At 39.2% G+C, this 21,601-nt stretch overlaps 1 protein-coding gene across 5 annotated transcripts in view; it reads left to right on the plus strand.

Moving 5' to 3' along the window:
• LOC308491562 (ras GTPase-activating protein-binding protein 1) overlaps positions 1-21,601 on the plus strand; it is a 296,580-nt gene that overhangs the window by 241,797 nt on the left and 33,182 nt on the right. For 2 of the 5 annotated variants that reach the window (XM_081035381.1, XM_081035386.1), the window contains 3 exons: positions 16,469-16,581; positions 20,100-20,181; positions 20,636-20,809. In XM_081035381.1, the coding sequence (XP_080891507.1) occupies positions 16,469-16,581; positions 20,100-20,181; positions 20,636-20,809 (369 nt within the window). Of the gene's footprint in view, positions 1-2,463; positions 2,743-2,933; positions 3,131-16,468; positions 16,582-20,099; positions 20,182-20,635; positions 20,810-21,601 lie in introns of those variants that run through there. The other 3 variants (XM_081035387.1, XM_081035388.1, XM_081035383.1) reach the window with 3 other exon arrangements.

The raw sequence follows: 21,601 nt of genomic DNA on the forward strand, positions 1-21,601 counted from the left end.
TACTAAATATCCAGCGTCTGGGTCCTGAGGGTTTATGATCTGAGTGGGTAAACCACCACAGGAAGATGCCAACTTCCCTGTCCTGTGGAAGACAGCAACAGCCACCTGAAGGGTCTGGTTCACACTCTCCCTCTGGTAATCCATTCCTCTTTCCTTCCCTCCTTTCTTTCTACCTCCCATTACCCGGGGAACACAGTCTCATTGTAAAACTTTCAAATAATACATTGTTCTCATTGCTCCCAACCTAGGGGATTCCCTAGGAGGAATGACTATTGTTTTAAATTTAAAACCCTTCCTCTGCACTTAGAGACCTATTTTAACATGCAGAAATCAGTTTTGGTTTCTTGTTTCGTTTTATAATATGAATGGGAATTCACTGTATGTACTGTTGAACTTGATTTTTTGTCAATTAACAATCCAGTTAACAATTGGAGACCATCCATTTCTGTATGGTTTCTACCTCATTCTTTTTTCAACTGCTGCATAGTGTACTGTATTACGTGCATATCACCAGTTAATCAGTTTGCAAATTGATGAGCAATTACGTTTTCAGTATTTAAATGTTCTAACATAGCTGACAGTAGTGTAATGAACGCCCTGGTACATACCTCTTTGTAAAAAAAAAAAATGTGGCTATCAACCAAGAAATAGGATATGCATAATTTTAATAGACTGGGAAATAGCCTTACAAAAAGCTGTAATCACTTACCATTTCCTCCAAATGTACGTAAGAATAGCTTTGACCCCTCCCCCCATCACAGGCCACCTGGGTTAAATTTCTAATGCGTGAATTTCAAGTTTCTCCAATCTGCTCTGATTAGCGTTTCAATGTGGAGAGTCGTCTTGTAAAATGCAAATGTCTTAGTCCGTCTTTAAGAGAGCTTTCAGGAGCTTTCTCCCACTGCTCTGAGAATCCAGTTCGAGCTCCTTAGCATGGCTCCCACGATCCTGAGGTTTCCTTCCTTCCGAAAACCTTTCGCGGCTCCCGGGTCTGGCCCGAGTTCTCTCCGGTGTGCTCAGTCCCGGACACCTGTTCCCCGGCGTGGGGGCTACCGGCCCAGCGCGGCGCCCGGTCTGTGTGACAGCGAGCAGGGACAGCGTCTGGCTCAGCCCGGGTCGCAGCCCTTGGAGCTCAATACCTGCTGCAAGAGCGCGGCCGCGGCGGGAGGGGGGTCGCGGGACGAGGGGGGGGTCGGGGGACGAGGGGCGGGTCGGGGGACGCCGTCCCCGCGTCTGCGGGGCCCGCGGGGAGCACAGAGATGCGCCCCGACGCCAGCAGGCGGCTGCCCGCTCCCCTCCTCTCCCTACAAAGCCGCTCCACGTGCTGCATTTCCAAACTTCTCGGCAAAACTGAACGGGCGCCCCTCGCGCAGGGTCACGTGCCTAGAATCAGCCCTGACCGAGGCGTGTCTGTGCATTTCCGTGTAACATGCTCCTGGTGACCGACAGAGGGCCCAAGAACAGCCCGCGTGAGACGTGGACGGGACCAGGCTGCAGCGTCCCCCAGCGCCCGGACGGTTTCGGGAAGCCTTCGGGGTGTCCGGACACGAGTTTGACAAGTTCCCTTTTAAAGATGGGAACAACTTCAAGAAAGAAGCCTCCACGCCCACGGCGATCAGAAAACGGAATGACAGTGGTGGCGACGCACAGCGTGTTGCATCGAGGCCCCAACTGATAGGACAACGTCCACACCACTGTCCCCTCGGCAGAAACGGAAAGGGAAAACCTCAGTGAACGTCCACCAGCCAACCTTGCGGTCGACCTGCAGCAGCAGCATTTGCCCAGAAGCGCGGGGCAGAAACTCGTGTTCTCCAACGCAACACTTCCACGTGCTACTTTTTACCAGAGCGTAGGGGCACAGCGGGAGTTACTTCCTCCTTTGGCTCTCCCGTAACAGTTGCCCAGCGATAGTGCTGACTAACGGGGAGAGCCAGCAAATGCCCGTAAGCATGGAAATAAAAAGTTAGAAGAAACAGACAAACAACGGGAAACTTTACCACTTGGTTTCCCTCGTATCAAACTGTGCAGAAAAGGCGGGACAGAGGCCTCAGCGGCCGGACCCAACCAGCGAAGGAACGCAAAGAGGAGAGCCGGGGCCGGGAGAGCCTCAGAACCGCACCAGAGGGCACCGCGGCCCTGGGGCTCCGTCTCCTTGGTGCCGTCCAACCCTCGCGTCAATCAGCTTTTTCTCGCGTTGCGATTGGTCGGGGGCCTCCTTGGCCTCCCTGGCGCCCACCTCCTAGCTGCTTGGGGTTTACTTCCCCAAAGTACACGGGCCCCACCTTGTGGAGCAACCGCTCCTGCATTGGAAAACGGATCTCCGCCCAGGGGAAGACGTTTAAACGAATGGGAGCGGCCCCATGCATTTATTGGCCACTCGGGGTATCAGTTAAAGAACTTCCCACCCCCTTTTCCACCGTACCTTGAAGTAATTGGTCTCTCTCTGTGCCAATCTGTTACTAGGGAAACGAGATCCTCATAGTCTCATAGGCATGAGTCAAAGCCAATCAAGAGCCACGCCTTCATCCTGAGTCAGTGTCCAATTGCTGCTCGAGGAGCCCAGAGGACGCAGTCGGGATTGGTCATCAGCCTGCCCGACCTGGCCGCAACAAGTTAGGCTGAATGGCATATATATAGACCGGCGACGGAGCACGCGTGTGTGCGGACGCAGTTGCGTGAGGGGCTTTTGCCTTGTGTCGTTCTGTGGAGCAAAGCTTGTTCCTCTCCGGCTCAGCCGCGCAGGTACGCCGGGGTGTGGGCGGGGCGGGGCGGCCCCGGGTCGAGGACGAGCCGCGGCTGTTGTGAGAGGGAGAGGTCCGAGCGGCGCTCGCGCGAGGCGCGCCCTCGCCCTCCCCCCCTCAACGGACGCAGGCGGCCGCACGGGCGCGCGGAGGCTCTCCGCCCCCCGGCGGGCGCGCGTGGCCGTGTCCGCCGCGTGCGCGTGCCGCGCCCAACGGCCACGTGGGGCGAGAGCGAGCCGCGGCCGCCGCCCCGGGCCCCAGGGCGATCTCGGGGGCCTGGGGCCCCGCGCGGCCGGTTGGCCAGCCCTGCCCGCTCGCTCCCGCACCCACGGGCCCGCCGAGTGTTTCCTCCCCGGCGTGGAGCTTGAGCTTGACCCGGACGAAAGAAGGTTTTTATTGGGGGGGGAGGGGAGGGGGCGACACGAAAGTGCGATGAGAATTTCCGACCCGGAGGTAGAAGTGCGGTTCCAGGGTTTTGCAGGGAGGGGAGGGGGTGCAGCGAGTGCGTGGGTGATGAATGGTAATCGCGACTCGCGTCTTTCCCGAGCCCTTACGGTGCGCCAGGCGCTGTGCGGAGCCACTCGTGTGCCTCCCGTGTGCTCCCACGACGCCCCATGAGGTAGGTCCGAGGGTGCCGCCGGGTACGGCGGACTCAGGCCCGGAGGCCGAGCGGCGTGGGCGGGCGCGCGGACGGTCAGGCCAGGTACCTGCTTTAGCCCGGGCCACCTGCCTCCCGGTGCCCGAGCCCGTGTTAGCCTTTGTTCCCGCGCCCTGTGCGGCCCCGGGCGCTTCGGCCCCCAGAGCCCGAGTCCCAGGGGACAGCAGCAGCCTCTGGAGGCCGGGCGCCGCGAAGCCTGCAGCGGCATTTGCCCCGGAGCCGGTCCCGGGCCTCCGGGGAGGCGAGGTGGACGTGCGGGTGAGACAAAGGCCGAGCGGCGGTCTGGGCCTCCGTTGTGCGTGCATTCGCGTAGACAGCGGACGGACGTGCTGCCCAGAAGCTTCTGGATCGAGTGCAGGAGGACGGGAGTGAGTGCCCGTGGACGCGGGACACGCTGCCCCGCCGACGCGCGGCGCGCGGCCTGCTGGTGGGGAGCTCCCCCCCGCGGGAAGTCGGGCGCTGATGCTCCACCTCGAAGCGGTTTTCTTCGTTGTTCAAGCCGTCGGAGCCGGCTTTTGAGAAAGACCTTCGAGAGCAGAGTTTAACTTCCCTGTTTTGTCGTTGAAGCAAATGAGGCTTCAGATCTCACCGGCACGTGCAGGTGAATGTTTGAAATGGGGACGGAAAGGATCGCGCCCCGTTACAGTGCAGAGTGTGGGGCTTCTGCCAGGTGCATTCCGTACCGGTGGGCGACCGCGACGTGCGGGAAACCGCACCTGGAGGAACGCCTGTCTACGCTCAATTCAGTTATGTAGCGTTTACTGCTGGCTGCTGTCTATGGGTATATGGAAACGTGGAAGACACCTCCCAAGACTGGCTTTACCTTTTTCTAGTAGCGTTACAGTTTTACGTTTTTAAAAGCCAGTGTACTCCTCGGCTTAATGAAAGAGTCCAAAATGTTGCCGCGTTGCAGGCCCAGGTCATTACTTTACGCGACAGATGTCTCCACTTGAGAGAACACTACAATGAAAGTTTGGGGACAAACTCTTCCGAATTAATTTGGATTGGAATGGCTTTCCTCCTTTTAAAAAAAGACATCTATTTTGTTTGTACAAGCACTTCTTACGGTAGCTCTTGATTTACAGAGAGGACACAATTTAAAAACTGAGGAAGCTTAATATGTTTCCATTTACTTAATACTTTGCATGTTTAACAGAAAGTAACAATAAAGGATTGAAATATTGTATAGACAAGTTCTTTACCTATAACAAAGGACAGTGCTGTAAGAATATAACATTGTTTTACTTGAACTTGCCTTCCTGTAGCAATTTCAGTTACCTGCACTTAGACACCCCTTGTCTATTGAATTACCATTTTTAGTTATCAAGTGTTAAAACATAATGATTACATTGAAACTCTTAACTTTGATTCCAGCTAATTTTATCATTGCTTGAGGTAAAATATATCACTGAAATTATCGTATGCATTAATTGTGGGACATTTTTATTTTCCTTTTCAAATGTTTCTTTAAAAAAACCAAAAAACCAAAAATTGTGCTTGGCCTCAGGCAAATAAATGGTTATCAATTGAACAGGAATAGGAAAACTGGTAGTTCACAAATTGGTAGCCCAGCTGATCTCTTCTTGTGCTTTCATTTATCAAGAACAAATGAATTGAAGCAAATTGTGATAATAAAAGACTTGGGTGCCTCCCTGCTTCCCAGCCAAGTTAGAGGTTACTTTTGTTGTTAAATCCTTTCAATCTAAGCTTTTGTACCTCTTCCAACTGGTAGAAAAGTAGGCAGTTCTTTGTTCTTTATTTAACTCACATTCACTTTGCTGTTCTCAGCTGACATTCTGCTAGGGAACATCAGGAGATTGGTAATGTTTGTTGGTGACCTACTTTGCAGCAGTTTTTTGTAATTTACATTTTTTTTTGACTTGTTTTATGGCTTTGCATAGAAAGTAAAAGGCAGAAGTTAGTTTTAAATTATTATAGGTTTGTGAATTTTATGTGGTTCTTAGGAGGATGGATGGGGCAATGTTTAATTAAATGATGAAATTTAATACAAAGCCTGAATTTGTGACCTAAACCAGTTTTTAATTTTTTTTGCCAGTTTAATAAAATTACCCACGTGATCTTCAACATTTTGCAGTTAGACTGGTTTTTAAAAAATAACATTTCAGAATGTAAGTATGCATTGTATATTCATTTAATTGAACATAATGCTTTGGACAAAACTTGTTGACTTTACTGAGGGAGGTAATTGTCAAAGTAGGTAGGTTAAAAAAGCTGCTTTTTTTCCCCACCCTCTGGCTAGTCGTTAACATCTAGTGGCAAAACCTTTAGTGCAACACTGTCCTTCCAGCCCTGGAGTTAAATTTAGATTCAGCAACTGTAATCTCACTTGTGGTTGCTGTTCATACTGTAACAGTTAACTAGGTTTATGTTTTTATATCTCAATCAGCTTTCTGTTTATTCAAAAACAATTTTTATTTTTAAGTACTCTTGGACACCCTGCCTCACCTTGGTTGGGAAAGCTAAATTGAAGCCAGGTGAGATGTGGTGAAGAGTTAGGAATAATTGGCACGTGAAGAGTGGGCTTCATAATGCAGAAAGTAGATAATAAATTTCTCTTATAGGCTGTGGCCTTAGTAAATAAGGTCTTTAGGTGACTTCATGGGATAGATTTCCCCTTCTGTCCACGGCCCATGTGTCATATTTTATAATATTGCTTAGGTGTTAGCCTGTGTGCTATATTTCAGGTATTTAATAAAAAGTAAATATTAGAGATGGTTCAGAGGAAGAAAACTGGCTTTCTGGTTGGGACACACTTCTGTTTTGTAGGGATATTAATGTCAGCATCATGTATTTGTATAGCTCTTTATATATTATAAAAGTGCTTTCACATATTGTAGGGTTTCTCATGTTTTTACTTAGGAGAGACCTGAAAATCTGAAATCCAAATAGTTACCTTGAACTCTTTTTGTAAACCATGTGATGTACCTCCTAGGGATCTGTGGATGGATAAGTGCTAGGTCTTTCTTTATTCAAAAAAACCAGTGGATTCAGAATCTGAACAGCGTGCGACATCCACCTGTCCTTCTAGGCTCTTTTAGGCAGTGCCTCAAGCACACACTGTGTCTGTGGACACTGAGCTTGCTCTTAGCGTTTCCTGGAGTCTATCTACTTATGCTGTATGAGCTCTAAAGGACAGGACATTCGTGTTTTCAGGAATTTTGTCAATGAGGCATTAGTATTAAGTATGAAGTATTTTTATCTTGATGAGAAAGAACAGATTGTTCTTAATTATAAACTTAGCTGACTAACTTAACTTTGGAGTGGGAAAGGGATGCTAACAACCAAGAAAAGGTAGTGAATTGTTAAGTTTTCTAATTCCTTCTTGAAGTTTTTATCTCAAAACTTGATTTTGAGATAATTTTAGGTTTACAGAAGAGTTGTAATGCAGAGATATGTACCCTTCACCCAACTACTGTAATATTAACATCTTACATAATCATGGTATATTTATCAAAACTAAGAAATTGACATTGATAAAATACTATGTATTGAACGATTGACTTTATTCGGATTTCCCTACTTTTTTCACTAATGTCCTTTTCTGTTCCTGGATCCAACCCAAGATACCACATTCATTTAGTCTCCTTAGTCTTTTCTCTTAGTGACAGTTTGTCTTGCCTTTGTCTTTTTTTATGAGCTTGACCCTTTTGATCTCAATTTGGGTGTGTCTGGTGTTGTGAGTAAACTGAGGTTTTGGATTTGGGGGAAGAATACCACAGGCAACTTAGCCTTATCATATCAGGGGGTACATAATATCGTTACTGGTTGAATTTAACCTGATCACTTGATACAAGTATCTACCAGGTTAGTATTTTTTCCCCTTTTGCATATTCTTATCATTAGAAGCTAGTCACTAAGAGGCAGGTGAATCTGAATTTGTGAACATAATACTGAATATTTGGGAGGGGACAGTTTGAAGCTATGCAAATATTCTGTTTCTCTAAAGTCCCCCCTCCCCCCTTAATTTTAACATTTAGTAGTGGATCTTGCCTGTGTCTATTGTGGTTCTAATGGTGATTCTTTATTTCTCATGTTCCTTCTGCATTAGTTGACATTGTTCTGTAAGGAAGAGTTGTCTTTTCTGCCCCATTTATTTTTTTTATTAAGACTTTATTTTCTTACCTATTAATTTTTTAGTCATTTATTTATATCAGTATGGACTGGTGTGTCTTTTATTCTTTGGGTTGTCATCCTTAACTTATTTTTGCTTTATTGCTCAAATTGTTCTAGTTCTCAATTCTAGTTCTCTAGTTCTAGTTCTAGTTCTCAAATTGTTCTTCAGCTCTTAATGTCCTTTTCATGTTCATGTTCCCCCTCATGCTTTTTTTTCTTCTTTTTTTTCCCCCCTAAAGCATTTTCTTTCTTCACCAGGTGCTCAGGCTCATCTTGTGTTTTGCCTGTCCTGTCCTGGAATCAGCCGTTCATTGTTCCAAGGAGCTGTCAGGAAGAATTTAGAAGGGAGCGGACAGGTGGTAACTGGGAAGAGTTTGGAAAGTAGAGTGAAGAGTAGATCCAGAGGTGGTGACCCACTGTTGATCTGAGCACAGATTTTGGCTTCTGTATTAAAAGTCTCTGGTTCTGGGAAAAAACATTTTTGTTTCTCTGATAACTAAGCCCAAATTTAATGTTTGAATACATAGCACCACCTTGCAAAAGCAGGTATGACAGTTTATACTCATGTTAGTGCACACAAACCCTTATTGTTTATTTTCCCTTAGTTTTTTAATTAATTATTATAATAGAATAAAAAGACCACTTAAGTACCATCCTACTCACAATTGACAGTTTAGCATCAATCTCTTATGTTTGACTTTTTTCTGTGCGTGTCCCCATCCCCTCTCTTCGCCTGAGATGACCTTTCCTCTTTCCAGGCTATTTTATTGCTGGGTTAAAATGTTTTCTTAAAAAACAGCTTTATTGAGGTATAACTGACATACAATAAACTGCAGATATTTGAGGTGTACGGTGTGTTTATCCCATGAAACCGCCACAATTAAGATAACCATCACCACCCCCCAAATTGTCTCACCCCCCCTTTGCATTTCCTTTTTCCTATTTACTCCCTCACCTCTTTTGCCTTAGAAAGCCCTTAGCTGCTTTCTGTCACTGAAGGTCAGTTTGCATTTTGTAGAATTTTTATGTAACCATTTACATCATACAATATATGTTTTTTTTTCCTAATTGCTGAATATACCACACTTTGTTTATCCATTCACCTGTTGATGGACATTTGGTTTGTTTTTAGCTTTTGGCTATTACAAATAAAGCTTTTTAAGAAACTACCCAACTTTTCCAAAGTAGTTGTACTACATTACATTCCATCAGCAGTGTTTGAAGGTTCCATGTTCTCGACATCCTGGCCAACACTGTTCGGTCAGCCTCGTAAATTTTAGTCATGTTTTCAGTTATGTAGTGGTACCTTAGTGTGGTCTTAATTTGCATTTCTGTAATTACTAATGATGTTTAGCATTTTTCATGTGTTTATTTGGCATTTAAATTTCTTCGGTGAAATGTCGCCGTATCTTTTGCTTATATTTTATAGGGTTGTTACTCAGTTCTGAGAGTTCTTTATATATTCTTTAGACAAGTTTTCTATCAGATATATGCTCTGTAAATACTCCAGTCTGGCTTGCTTTTCATTAGTGTCTTTTGTAGAGTAGACAGTTTTTATTTTGGTGGAGTCCATATTATCAATCTGTTCTCCTATAGACCATGTGTTTGGTGTTGTATCTACGATCTTTCCTTAACCCAAGGTCATGCATATTTTTTCTAGAAGTTTTACAGTTTTAGGTTTTACCTAAAACCATTTGGAGTTAAATTTTAATATGGTGTGAGGTGTGAATTGAGGTTCTTTTTTTCTATATGTGGATATGCAATTGTTCCAGCACCAGTTGGAGAAAGAATATCCATTTTTCTATTGAATTGTCTGCACTATTGTTGAAAGACAGTTTTCCATTTATGTATGGGCATATTAACTGTTCTGTTCCATGGATCTATTTGTCTATTTTTACATCCATATTATTTAAAAAATAAGTTTACACATGTGTCTATGAACAATATTTCATATTTTTTGTGTGTACTAAAAACACTTAAACATTTAAAGCCTATCATATATAGTACAAACTGGTATTTGGCAGCTGACTTCATTTTAACATTGTTCTTGATCTCTTTCATGCTGATTTGATGACTGCTATAAATTGGGTGACTTTATGTTATGGTTAGAAACCATAACATAGTCCTAATTCATTCCAGTTAACCTGGCATAATTATTAATAGTACCCCTTTTCAATCTTGTAAGTGCCCCATATGATTATCTTAGGCATAGAGGTTTCCATGATGTGAATAAACTACAACTCAATCCATTTCTCATTTGACAGACATGCATTATTACCTGCCTTATAGTTTAGAAATAGGGTGGCAGTTCTCTTTAAGTCTTGTGCAAACAGGTGAATTTTTCTTGGCATATATATACTATGTACTATATATATCTAGAAGAGAACTGCTAGATTCATCAGAATGTTTTTAATTTTATCAAAACTGCAAAGGAGTTTTCCACTGGTTGTACTAGTGTATAATCTTCAGTTTTTGCAGGTTCTCTTCTCTATTTTGCCTATGTTTAGTGTTGGCTGATATTTTAATACTTTGGGGGCATCCTCTGTGAGAAGTGGTAGGTTTCATTTTATTGGTTAAAGTTTATCTTTTGTTGCCCATTTACTTTGAGAATTGCTTGTTGCTTTTCCTTTTTTCCTTTGTCTTTTTTTTCTGTTGGGTTGTTCTTTATTTTAGTGATTTGTGTTGGAGTTCTATATACATTTTGGGTACTAATTTTTTATTGTATGATACTGCATTTTTTTCTTAATTGAAACCTGGCGTTTACAGATCATGAGTTAAGACATTTTGCTGTTTTGATTTTGTTAAAGTAAGTTTTAACGTTAAAAATAATTTAGGTGGATTATGGTCAGTCTATAATGTGCTTTGCGGCTCTTGGAACATAAACGCTCACAGTTCTTTAGAGTCAGTTAAAGGAAGCACCTTCAACATTTCTCTGAAGTTGAGCAAAATTATTGATGGGGAATATCTTTAAAGTAGCCATGCAATCTGGTTATTTGGTATTAAGTGGACATTTTGAAAGTTAAAGGCGTATTTCATAAACCAGGGTCAATCCAGCAAAAATAAATCAGTGTTAATCTTTGAAGTATCAACATTTCTATGTGTTTGTGTATTTTGTGGAATAGCACTTACTGATGATACTGCTTTTCAAATTAGGTAAGGAAAGCATAAAAATTATATTCTTCACCTCTTGTAGATAACTGATAACCAATTCTGTGGCCTCACTTTCCCTCCTGTATTGTAAACTACCTTACTCAGGCTTTCAGTGTTTGCTTTGAGCCAGGATCCTAACGCCAACACAGAGTGATACTGTTGGAAAAATTACAGTATCATAAGCCAAAAGTGAATTCCTTTTTAAAATTGGGAAACTTTATCAGAAAATATTCTGATAAAATCCTTTAAAAAGCAAAGTAAATAGATATCTTGTTTTAAGACAAATTTAAAGGTGAAAATTTTAAAGAGTTTTTTTTAGGAGACTGCTTAGCTCTTAGACCTTTGCCCTGAGAATTGGGAGAAAGTAACCAGACAGAAAACTTCCTATACCGTCAAAAGTTGAACTTGGGCCATCCACAGCTGCTACTAATAAATACAGAGACATGTCCTGTGGTCCTCAGATCTGTTTATCAAGTACCCCACTTGTACTAATTAGAATCACACAGTAGAGTTAATTTGTGGAGTTATAAATCTAAAGGGATTTTGAAGATCACTCCATTTCAAGAGAGCTAAAATATGTAAGATAACTTGCCACTAGTTGTTGGACATTGGTACCCGTTTTGTTTTTTGTTTTTGTTTTTTTAATTCTTAAAGGAACTCGTGTTCATCCCAGGACTTTCCAGCAATGCAGAGGTCTGAGTCTTAATCTTTTTAATAGGTGCACAGTACTCCCATTATATAGTGTTCTTGTAATTATGATTTTAGTTTTACAGATGAAAGAGCAGCCCAGGAGCACAACTAGTGAATGGTGTTGGAGAATTTTTCACCAGTGAGAGAAACGGTTAAAGAAAATTTAGGGTTTCCTTTTGCTGTATCTCAAATACTCATTCACTATTTTAAAATACAGTGCTCATTTTCCAATTTTATTTGTCATGTTTTACTTATCTTCGATTTGGAGTGTTCAGTGTGGAACTGGTAAACTGAAGCTCATGTTTATAGCCTTCCCTCTTTAAAGATTTCTAAGCGGCAATTTTTTTCTTTAGTTCTTGAGATCAAGAACTGTTCCCTAACCTAGTACCTTTTCAGTATTTCTAGAAAACAATTTTAAGGGAAAGTATAATTTTTAAAATACATTTTTCTTGTCCCTTTCTTAGAGTACAATTTTGGGATATTATGACATTCACAAGTACTGGGAATATTTATAAACTTGGATATAAAATTAGTGGAAAGTAAACATCCTTTAGTGAAAAATGAGTGATTTTCCCCTTCTCTTTATTCCTAGGTCCTGTTTCTTTCATTTTTTATCTCTCTAGACTGTAATGATTTCAGTTATATCATTCTTAGGAATATTAGTTTTGAGTGTTTTTTAATATAGACCCCAAGAGGTTTATCCTGTTGATCTGAAAGCAATGTAATAAGGGAGTGATCTCCAAATTGGAATTATTTGGAATGTTTATTTAAAGAACTTACTTTGTCTTGGGAGAGTGGCAGGTATCTTTTAGGAAGTCTTCATATCATCATGGGAAAGGGAGAATTACTATTGATAATTCAAACAATGAAACTGGTTTCCTACTCCTGATTTTGGTACACACTTCATAGCCTAATCAGTAATGTATCCATTGGCATGTGCTGTTATATTAGGAACAACCAGACTCCATAGTTGTACAAATTTGTAAAACGTCTTTTGAAAGGACACAGGAGTGTTTAATGAATAAGGGAGAATTTTGGAACTTTTTGTCATGTGTTTTCGTTGATGTTCATAGTTTATGATTGTCACAGTGAATCAGTAAATGGCAAAACACCAAATTTTCTGAGATGAATCCATTTGAATTTGTTTACTTTCGTTATTTTAGATTGGATAGAATTGAGCATTCTGATGAATGAGAGTGAGATTAAAGACTTTATTCTCAGTAGGTATGATTTTACCTCACATATTTCTCATTGCTGTGTTTTATGTTTGGGCCAGAAACGAAGATGAAGGTTTCACAGAGGAAATTTTTTCTGTTAGGATTGATTGAGTCTGTGTAGACTTAGATCTTTTAGGCTCAAATTGCCAACATTTTCTTTTTACTGAGAATGGCGATTAAACACACAAAGTTATTCACAAAACTTGCGGTGTATGGTCGTAGATTACCAAAGAACTTCCCCAAACATTTTGTAGTGACTAGTGCTGTTGGGTGGTTCATTCAATATTTTTAATTATTCCAATATACTTTATGATGTCTTCAGGATTTTTTTCATGTGAAAGCATTTTTTATTTAGAATTTTTGAGGCATAATTTACAAACAAGATTATAGAATGTAAGGGTTCAGTTTGAAAAGTTTTTCAGTGGTATACATGTAACTATCACCCAGATACATGGATTTCTCTAACCAGGTTCCCTGTGGGCCTTTTCATTCAGTTACCTCTCAGGCAACTACTTTCTGGCACCTTAGCTTAGTTTTCTCTTTGGCCTTTTCTTAATCATTAAAGAAACAGTGTTGTACTTGCTATCTTAATCTCAATTCTGGAAGCCCTGACAGTTTAACCTGACAAATGAATGGTCAGAAATGCATTTTGCTTGTATAAAAATTTAACCTTTTATATGAAAATGTTGAATGAAAGAAAACTGTTTATTCCTGTTATGTGTGAGATACTGTAAAGTTTTGGGGCTAGAAAGTTATCTAAGAAATGGTCTCTACTCTTAAGAAACTGAACATTAAGGAAAAAGCTTGCATTCTCCTTAACTAATGTAGAATTCTTGAAGCCTTTGGCTATTTTATTTCGGGATAAGTCTTTTTAAAGCAATGACACAATATAGTTTCTTTTTACTAAAATTCTGTGCATACTTTGCCACATGGAATATTATTTTTTCCCCAGTTTTATTGAGATATAATTGACAGGAATATTATTTTTAAATACTGCTACTATTTCCCTTAAGCTCATTGGTCAATATTTATTATAGAAGAGCTTAAAGGAGAGACCTTTTAAGAGCCAGGGCCTCCACTTGAATGGAACTATGTAATGCTTGTAGTGTAAACATAAGTGATGGGAGACTACATAGGTGTTAGAGGCAAGCCTCATGACTGACATTAAAACTTGTAACTTTAGTACCAGAGTGTTGAAAATTTGGTTTCAACATAGCTGAATTGCATGTTTCTGAAGTTAAAAATTTCAACCCCAAATAAAGTACTGTCTTCGGAAAATTTTTAAAAATGCTAATTGAAAACCTAGTTTACAAAATATTTAATTATATTAAACTGTTAAACTAATAAAATTAACATTTGGAAACTTGGTGGGGGTACAGATTTTTTTGACAAGCTTCAGAATTACAACAGTTAAGGAAAATCTCCAACCCCCACAAATTAAAAAAAAGAGAGAGAAAAGAGAAAATAAAGAAAAACCTACAAACGAAATAAAGATCAATTTAGCATATGCATTTGTTTAACTTGACTTACTTGGCTTTATGGTGGTGACCTGAAATAAAATGTTGATGATAATGTTATAATCAAATCAGTAATGAGCTTTTTTTAAATTTTAATTTGAGTTATCTAGGTAATCTCAAATAAAGGGAAAAGAGAAGTTTTAGAGGTGGTCTATAGGTTTTACCTTTTCTTACCTTTGATACACAACCTAGAGGATTTTCATCATTTGCATAGGAAGATTGGATGTGAGAAGTAGTATTTGATAAAATGTTACAAATTTGTATTCCAATAAGACTACTTGTCAGTACCAAAGGATACAGTTAGGTTGATGTTATTAGTCTAGTAATGATGACATTTGTAATAATTGACTGGGCATTAAGAGCAGATGGTACTAAAGAGAAGCAAGGCAATTAGTAAGAAAATAGGAATTTACTTAATGTGTAGTGTTTTTATTTGATTTATCTGTCCTTTCATGAAGGTTCCTTTTATTTGAATTGCTTTTTATATTGTGGATTTATTACATATTTTGGATGAGCAAGGGAAACAAAACTTTTTGTTCAGTCTCTTTATGTATTAGAAAATATGTAACTACAACTTAATGGAATGAAAATGATACTAACTTCACCAGATTCCAAAGAATTGAAAGACCTGTCTTCCATTTCTGAAATTAGTTGTGAGATCTGGGGATGTGATGCAATCACATAGAAGTTTTTCCTTTTATCTGAGGTTGGGTCAGATGTTGGTGGTTTTCGAATATAGTAACTAAGCCTTTTTAAGAAGGGAAAATTTATATGGGAACTCTAATGTATAAAAAAATACAGTTGCTCTGATTTAAGTGAAGAAACGGAAAATCTTAAAACTCAAAAACAGGCTACATGACTGTTAAAGATTACAGTTAGACATCGCAGGATCTTCAGTTTTGAAGAATCTGGGATCAGTACATCTAGGAACATCTGAAAGTATCTTTTTTCTGGACCAAGAGCCAGGGGAAAACATAAAACAGTTTCTCATTCTGCCTCTGATTAGTCTACTTTGAAATATTTTCATTTAAGACTTGGGATTCAAATTCTTTTTTTTAAATTTTTTAATTTATTGGGGTGACAATTGTTAGTAAATTTACATAGATTTCAGGTGTACAATTCTGTATTACATCATCTATAAATCCCATTGTGTGTTCACCACCCAGAGTCAGTTCTCCTTCCATCACCATATATTTGATCCCCCTTACCCTCATCTCCCACCCCCCACCCTCCTTACCCTCTGGTAACCACTAAACTATTGAGGATTCAAATTCTTGTTACTTATGTCATGTCCTAACAACCATACCTGCAGGCAAGCTACTCGCCAGTATGACTGGGAAGCTATTCCATAGCTTCCTGTTATTGGGAAAATGAACAGGCCTTGCACTAATTTCTTAGATTTTGGTGAAACAAGTCGTAAATGGTACAGATGCTTAATAATGCAGAAATGCAGTAGATGAGGTTAAACATATCTCCACAAATTGCTTGTGTAGGAATTACCCATCCTTTAAGAAAACTGAAATAAAATTTTGTCACCTTTTAAATACTGTGATTAATATGTACATATCCCTCTGTTTGCTTTTAAATTCAAGATGATTTTATCTCAAATGGAAAGTTGGGATTATTTCGTGCCTAATGTCTTTTTCAAAAAGTTTTTTTTATAAATAATAACTGACAGTAATTACTTCCTTAACACTCAAAGGTACTGTAAATCATCATGATAATTTTAAAGTGGGTAGGGATTATTTTGCTGACTAAAAACAATTTTGTTAACTTTTGCCCATATTTTCAGATTATTTTTGGTCCTATTGTACAAGAAATTAAGCATATTTAGAACTTTTAGTTTCTGTGGTTTCTTTTCTAAAGATACTAAATACTATTTTAACTTAGTTTGACTAAAACGGTGATGTATGTGCCTGTATGTCTAAGCTATATTCATTGTTTGATTTTATTGCCATTGAATCAAATAAAGCCATAAATAAGAATCTGTTTGTAATCTTAAAACTGGAACACTTAATATGGTTTGACAACTTAAGAAAATTATGCTAGAATGCATGATGGAAATACTTTGAGGTTCTTATACTCAATCTAAGAAAATTGGCTGTTGTGAATAACGATGAATTCTTCATAGTGATTTTCCTCCCCATATTTAGCTGATTGTAATAAATCTGAATGTATGAAATCTCACCTGGTCTGTGGGTTTTGTTTGTTCTTACAATATTTATTCATTTTTTAAAACCAAGAATTGCTGAAGTGATCTCGTCTAAATTTAGTTGGTTTTAGCTAAATGATTGTCTTCTCTCCTGCCACTTCCCCCCTGTTCTTGCTCTTTCAGGTTGAACATACTTTTTTTTCCCCCAGGTTGAATTGACCAAAGCAATGGTTATGGAGAAGCCTAGTCCCCTGCTGGTCGGGCGGGAATTCGTGAGACAGTATTACACACTGCTGAACCAGGCCCCAGACATGCTACACAGGTAAAACATTGCTGCACTATCTAATGCGATGTTTTAGTATGTGGGGACTTATCCTTGAGATTATGTTACTCATCAGGCACATTGTAGGGTTGTTTCATGATAGCATTTTATGTAAGTACCAATAAACTATGGCTGTTAAAATTACATAATTTTAAGTAGAGTATACATACATATATGTATACATGTCTATACATACATATATATACATGTATATGTATATAGTTTATTCATTTATTATTAGTTTGTACAGATGTTATTAAAAAGTTAGACTAAATTACCAAAACTTATACATTATCACAAAAATAGTACCTGAAAATATAAAGGTATAATATTCATGCTTTTGTTTCTGTTTTGCTGTTTTTGGTGAGTCATGAATTATTTAGTAAGAATGTATTGAAGAATATTCAAGACTGTTCCCATAAGAACACACTTGTATTGACGTGTTTTTAAAAAATTGGGGTATCTTTTTAGTGGAAACAATACATGCTTATTATAAATTAAAACAGATTATGAAATAGGGAAGTAAGACCATACTAACAATATTTCTATGTATATGCAAACATTTTAATATATTGTCTTTTAGGTTTTTAAAAATAATCTGGGGTCATTTTACATAGGTAACACATGTATCAAATTAGTTTTAGTATCCAGAGTTTTTATTTTATAGAGATATAGAACACTTTTTTTTTTTTAAATTAAATTTATTGGGGTGACAATTGTTAGTAAATTTACATAGATTTCAGGTGTACAATTCTGTATTACATCGTCTATAAATCCCATTGTGTGTTCACCACCCAGAGTCAGTTCTCCTTCCATCACCATATATTTGATCCCCTTTACCCTCATCACCCACCCCCCCACCCCCTTACCCTCTGGTAACCACTAAATTATTGTCTCTGTCTATGAGTTTTTGTTTCTCATTTGTTTGTCTTGTTCTTTTTGGTTTATATACCACATATCAGTGAAATCATAGGGTTCTCTGCTTTTTCTGTCTGACTTATTTCACTTAGCATTATACTCTCAAGATCCATCCATGTTGTCACAAATGCTCCTATTGCATCTTTTCTCATGGCAGAACAGTATTCCATTGTGTATATGTACCACAACTTCTTTATCCATTCATCTATCGAAGGACATTTTGGTTGTTTCCATGTCTTGGCCACCGTAAACAAAGCTGCAATGAACATTGGCGTACACGTGTCTCTATAGAGAAATGCTTTTATATTTTTGGGGTAGATACCCAGGAGAGCGATTGCTGGGTCATATGGTAATTCTATTCGTAATTTCTTGAGGAACCTCCACACTGCCTTCCATAGCGGCTGCACCAGTCTGCATTCCCACCAACAGTGTATGAGAGTTCCTTTTTCTCCACAGCCTCTCCAACACTTGTTACTATTTGTTTTGTTGATGAAAGCCGAGATATAGAACACTTTAATCCCCTAATGACATGCTTCCATTATTTCCTTCTGTACACAGTGTTGCATTATACAGTCTGTTTATGTGGACTTGTTAAAATTCTTAGAAATTCCAAAATGTGTAATTTGTTGGACTAGAACTATTTTTTTCTCTAGAAAAGCTTGCACATTGGATAGCACATGATTATTAGGTATAAAAGAAAACTTATAAATTCTTTTTTTTACTATGTTCAATTTTTTAAAATTAAATTTATTGACGTAACTTTGGTTAATAGCATTATGTAATTATCAGGTGTATAACTACAACACGCATATACTCCATTGTGTGTTGACCACGCAAAGTCTAGTCTCCTTTGTCACCATATTGTCCTCCCCACTGCCTTTCCCCTCTGGTGACCACCATATTCTGTTTGTCTTTATGAGTTTGTTGCTTTCAGTTTTATATCTTGCATATGAGTGAAATCATACTGTTCTTGTTCTTTTGCATTTGACTTATTTCACTTAGTATGATACTCTTAAGATCCATCCATGTTGTTGCAAATGACAATAATTTCATCCTTTTTATAGCTGAGTCATATTCTATTTTATATATATATCTCATCTTCTGTATCAGTCATCTGTCAAAGGACACATAGGTTGTTTGTGTGTCTTGGCTGTTGTGAATAATGCTGTAATACACATAGGAGTACATATACCTTTACAAATAAGTGTTTTCAAATTTTGGGGGTAGATAGCCAGAAGATGGATTGCTGGGTCATATGGTGGTTCTAGTCTGAATTTTTGGGGAACCTCCATACTGTTTTCCATACTGGCTGCACCAGTTGACACGCACACCAGCAGTGTGCGAGGGGTCCTTTTTAAATTCAGTTTGAGTCCTTGCTCTGAAAAGGGAAAATATTTCTTTTGATTCTTTTTTTTTTTAAGGCTTTATAACTTCCAAAACACTTTCACCTGTTTTCTCTTGATCTTTTCCCAAATCTTTTAGTAAGGCATTGTAGCAGAGTTAACTGCATTTTGCAGGTAAAGATGCCCAGGGCTTAACAGTTTGCTAGCATTCACATGAGTATTAAGTGCTAGAAAAAGTCTCCGAACTTACTTTTTTTCTGTTTTATGTCAGATTTTATTGTGTGCCCTTAGAAGTTAGATAAATTTGAGTTCAAAAAGAGCAGGAGTTGAAACTAACCAAATGCATTGATATATTTCATGTCAGTATTTATTGATTCTAAGATGTCTTTTTTTTTTTCCACGTTTCATCTGTGAGGTACATCTTAGATATGATGAAAAGTGGCTTAGCCAGCAGTGAATTGATTTCACTGGCTGATAGGCAACCTTTTAATAAGTTTGACAACTAAAAGGTAGACTTGGGGTTCTTGTGGTCCCTGAGCTTTCCCCCTTTTGATGGGCAAAGGGAGGCAGAATCAGGATGTAGAATGGCATGTATGGGCTCATTTGTGAAAAATTGTTTATCCTGAGTACAGATATCAAGAAATCCATCCTTATAGTGTGGTACTCCTTGGGTTGGGGCATTTCCTGTGGGTGGCTGGGTGGATTCGTGTGCCCTTCCTGTGCCAGTACAGTATTATAATGGAAACAAAGCAATTGAGGATTGAGGAAATTAAAGGTATGGGAATTAAAGTCTATAACTCTTAGTGCACCAGCAAAAATGATTAAAAACGACTGCTAAAACCCACGTGCATGAGTTAATGGGGTTTTAATGGGAACTCCTCACATGCATTAGATATAAAAGGACTCTTGAGCTCTATGGAGAGTTTAGATGTACTCACCTATGTCAAAACTGCCTGTTTTATTTTTGAGTGAAAACAAGAACTTCTGTTTTATCTTAAGTGGCCTTCCTGGTATGAACTACAGGATTCTTCCCAACCCGATCATCTAGTAAGTGTTCTGCTTCGACCAACCACTCCCATTCAGCTAGTGTTGACTGACAGTAGGGGCGGCTCTGATTGCCTGCAAAGATGAAACAGAGCACAGTCCTGCCTCCAAGAATCTGCCAGTGTGGCAGGCAGTTAGGTACCAAACGTGAAAAATAAGTACTTGGTCTTAGGATACTTGAAGATGACAATAAATTACTTTCCTGTTCCACAGATTTTATGGAAAGAACTCTTCTTATGTCCATGGGGGATTGGATTCAAATGGAAAACCAGCAGATGCGGTCTATGGACAGAAAGTAAGCATACCAAGCTTGTTGTAGGCTGGTAAGCAGCTGGAAAATAACCCATAAAACTGGGATGAATACATGCTTCATAGATTTCTCAACTTTTTAGAAATTTAGGTATTCAGTAACTTATTTGATTAATGTGATAATCATTGAGAAGCGTATGATGCCACTTTTGCTCATTTTGTATGATTAGGATGTAAGTTTTCTGATGTTAGAAGATAATTGGTTTTAGCATGGGGATCATCTATTGTAAACACTTTAGGTATGTTAATGAAGGACAGATAGTATTTTAAAAGGCTCAAGAGGTGGTCAAGAGGAGTATACTGTACTATACAGAGTAGGGTTTGTGTAGTTGTAATTTAAACATGCAGATTCTCTTTACCTGTGTTGTATTAGAAAGTGTTTTTTTTGTTGTTGTTGGAGACTAAATTTTAAGGCAGTAACTCTTGCTTCGATTCCTTAGGAAATTCATAGGAAAGTGATGTCACAAAACTTCACCAACTGCCACACTAAGATTCGCCATGTTGATGCTCATGCCACTTTGAATGATGGTGTGGTGGTCCAGGTGATGGGTTTGCTCTCCAATAACAACCAAGCTTTGAGGAGATTCATGCAAACATTTGTCCTTGCTCCTGAGGTATGAAAACAGAACAATGAAAGGTTGTGCATCTCTGAATAGCTTCATTTTGAAATTTCAAACTTAAAGTAGTATGTGCAGTAATTCCCACATACTCTACCTAGTGCCACTGTCCGCACTTGTCCACACGTTCATAATTCTTTTCACTTATCTGTAAAATCTAAACCATTTGAAAGTTGGAGATACCATGCCCAGTCATCCTCAAATCTTTAAGTGAGCATTTCCTAAGAAAAAGGAAGGAACTGTCTTCCATAATAGTACAGTTATCAAATTTAAGAAATACTGTTATAATGCAGTTACCATCTAATCAATATTTACATTTCGGTTATTGTCCCAATATCCTGTGTATAGTAATTTTTTCCCCTGGTCCAAGATTCAGTCCAGGATTACACATTGTGTATGTATAACTATAATGTGTCTGCAGTCTCCTTTAATCTGCAGTAATTCTTCAATCTTTTGAAGAGCACGATGAAGTTACTCTGTAGAATGCCTCAGTTTAAATTGGTCTGATACTCCCTTGTGATTAGATTTAGGTCATACACGTGCCTTCAGTGCCTCACAGTAGGGAGGCTCTTGACGCTGTTTAGTCCTGTTATTAGTGATGTTAACTTTGATCACTTAGGTAAGGTGATGGTCAATAGGTTTCACCACTGTGAAGTTAGTATTTTTACTTTAGTAAGTACATTGGGGGTGATTCTTTGAGACTACGCATATATCCTATTCTTCATCAAACTTATGTACTAGTTTTTACATTCATTGATGATTCTTGGTGGGAACCAACTGCTGCCCTGA

Source organism: Rhinolophus hipposideros (assembly GCF_964194185.1).
Source record: "Rhinolophus hipposideros genome assembly, chromosome: 23".
Classification (NCBI taxonomy): domain Eukaryota; kingdom Metazoa; phylum Chordata; class Mammalia; order Chiroptera; family Rhinolophidae; genus Rhinolophus; species Rhinolophus hipposideros.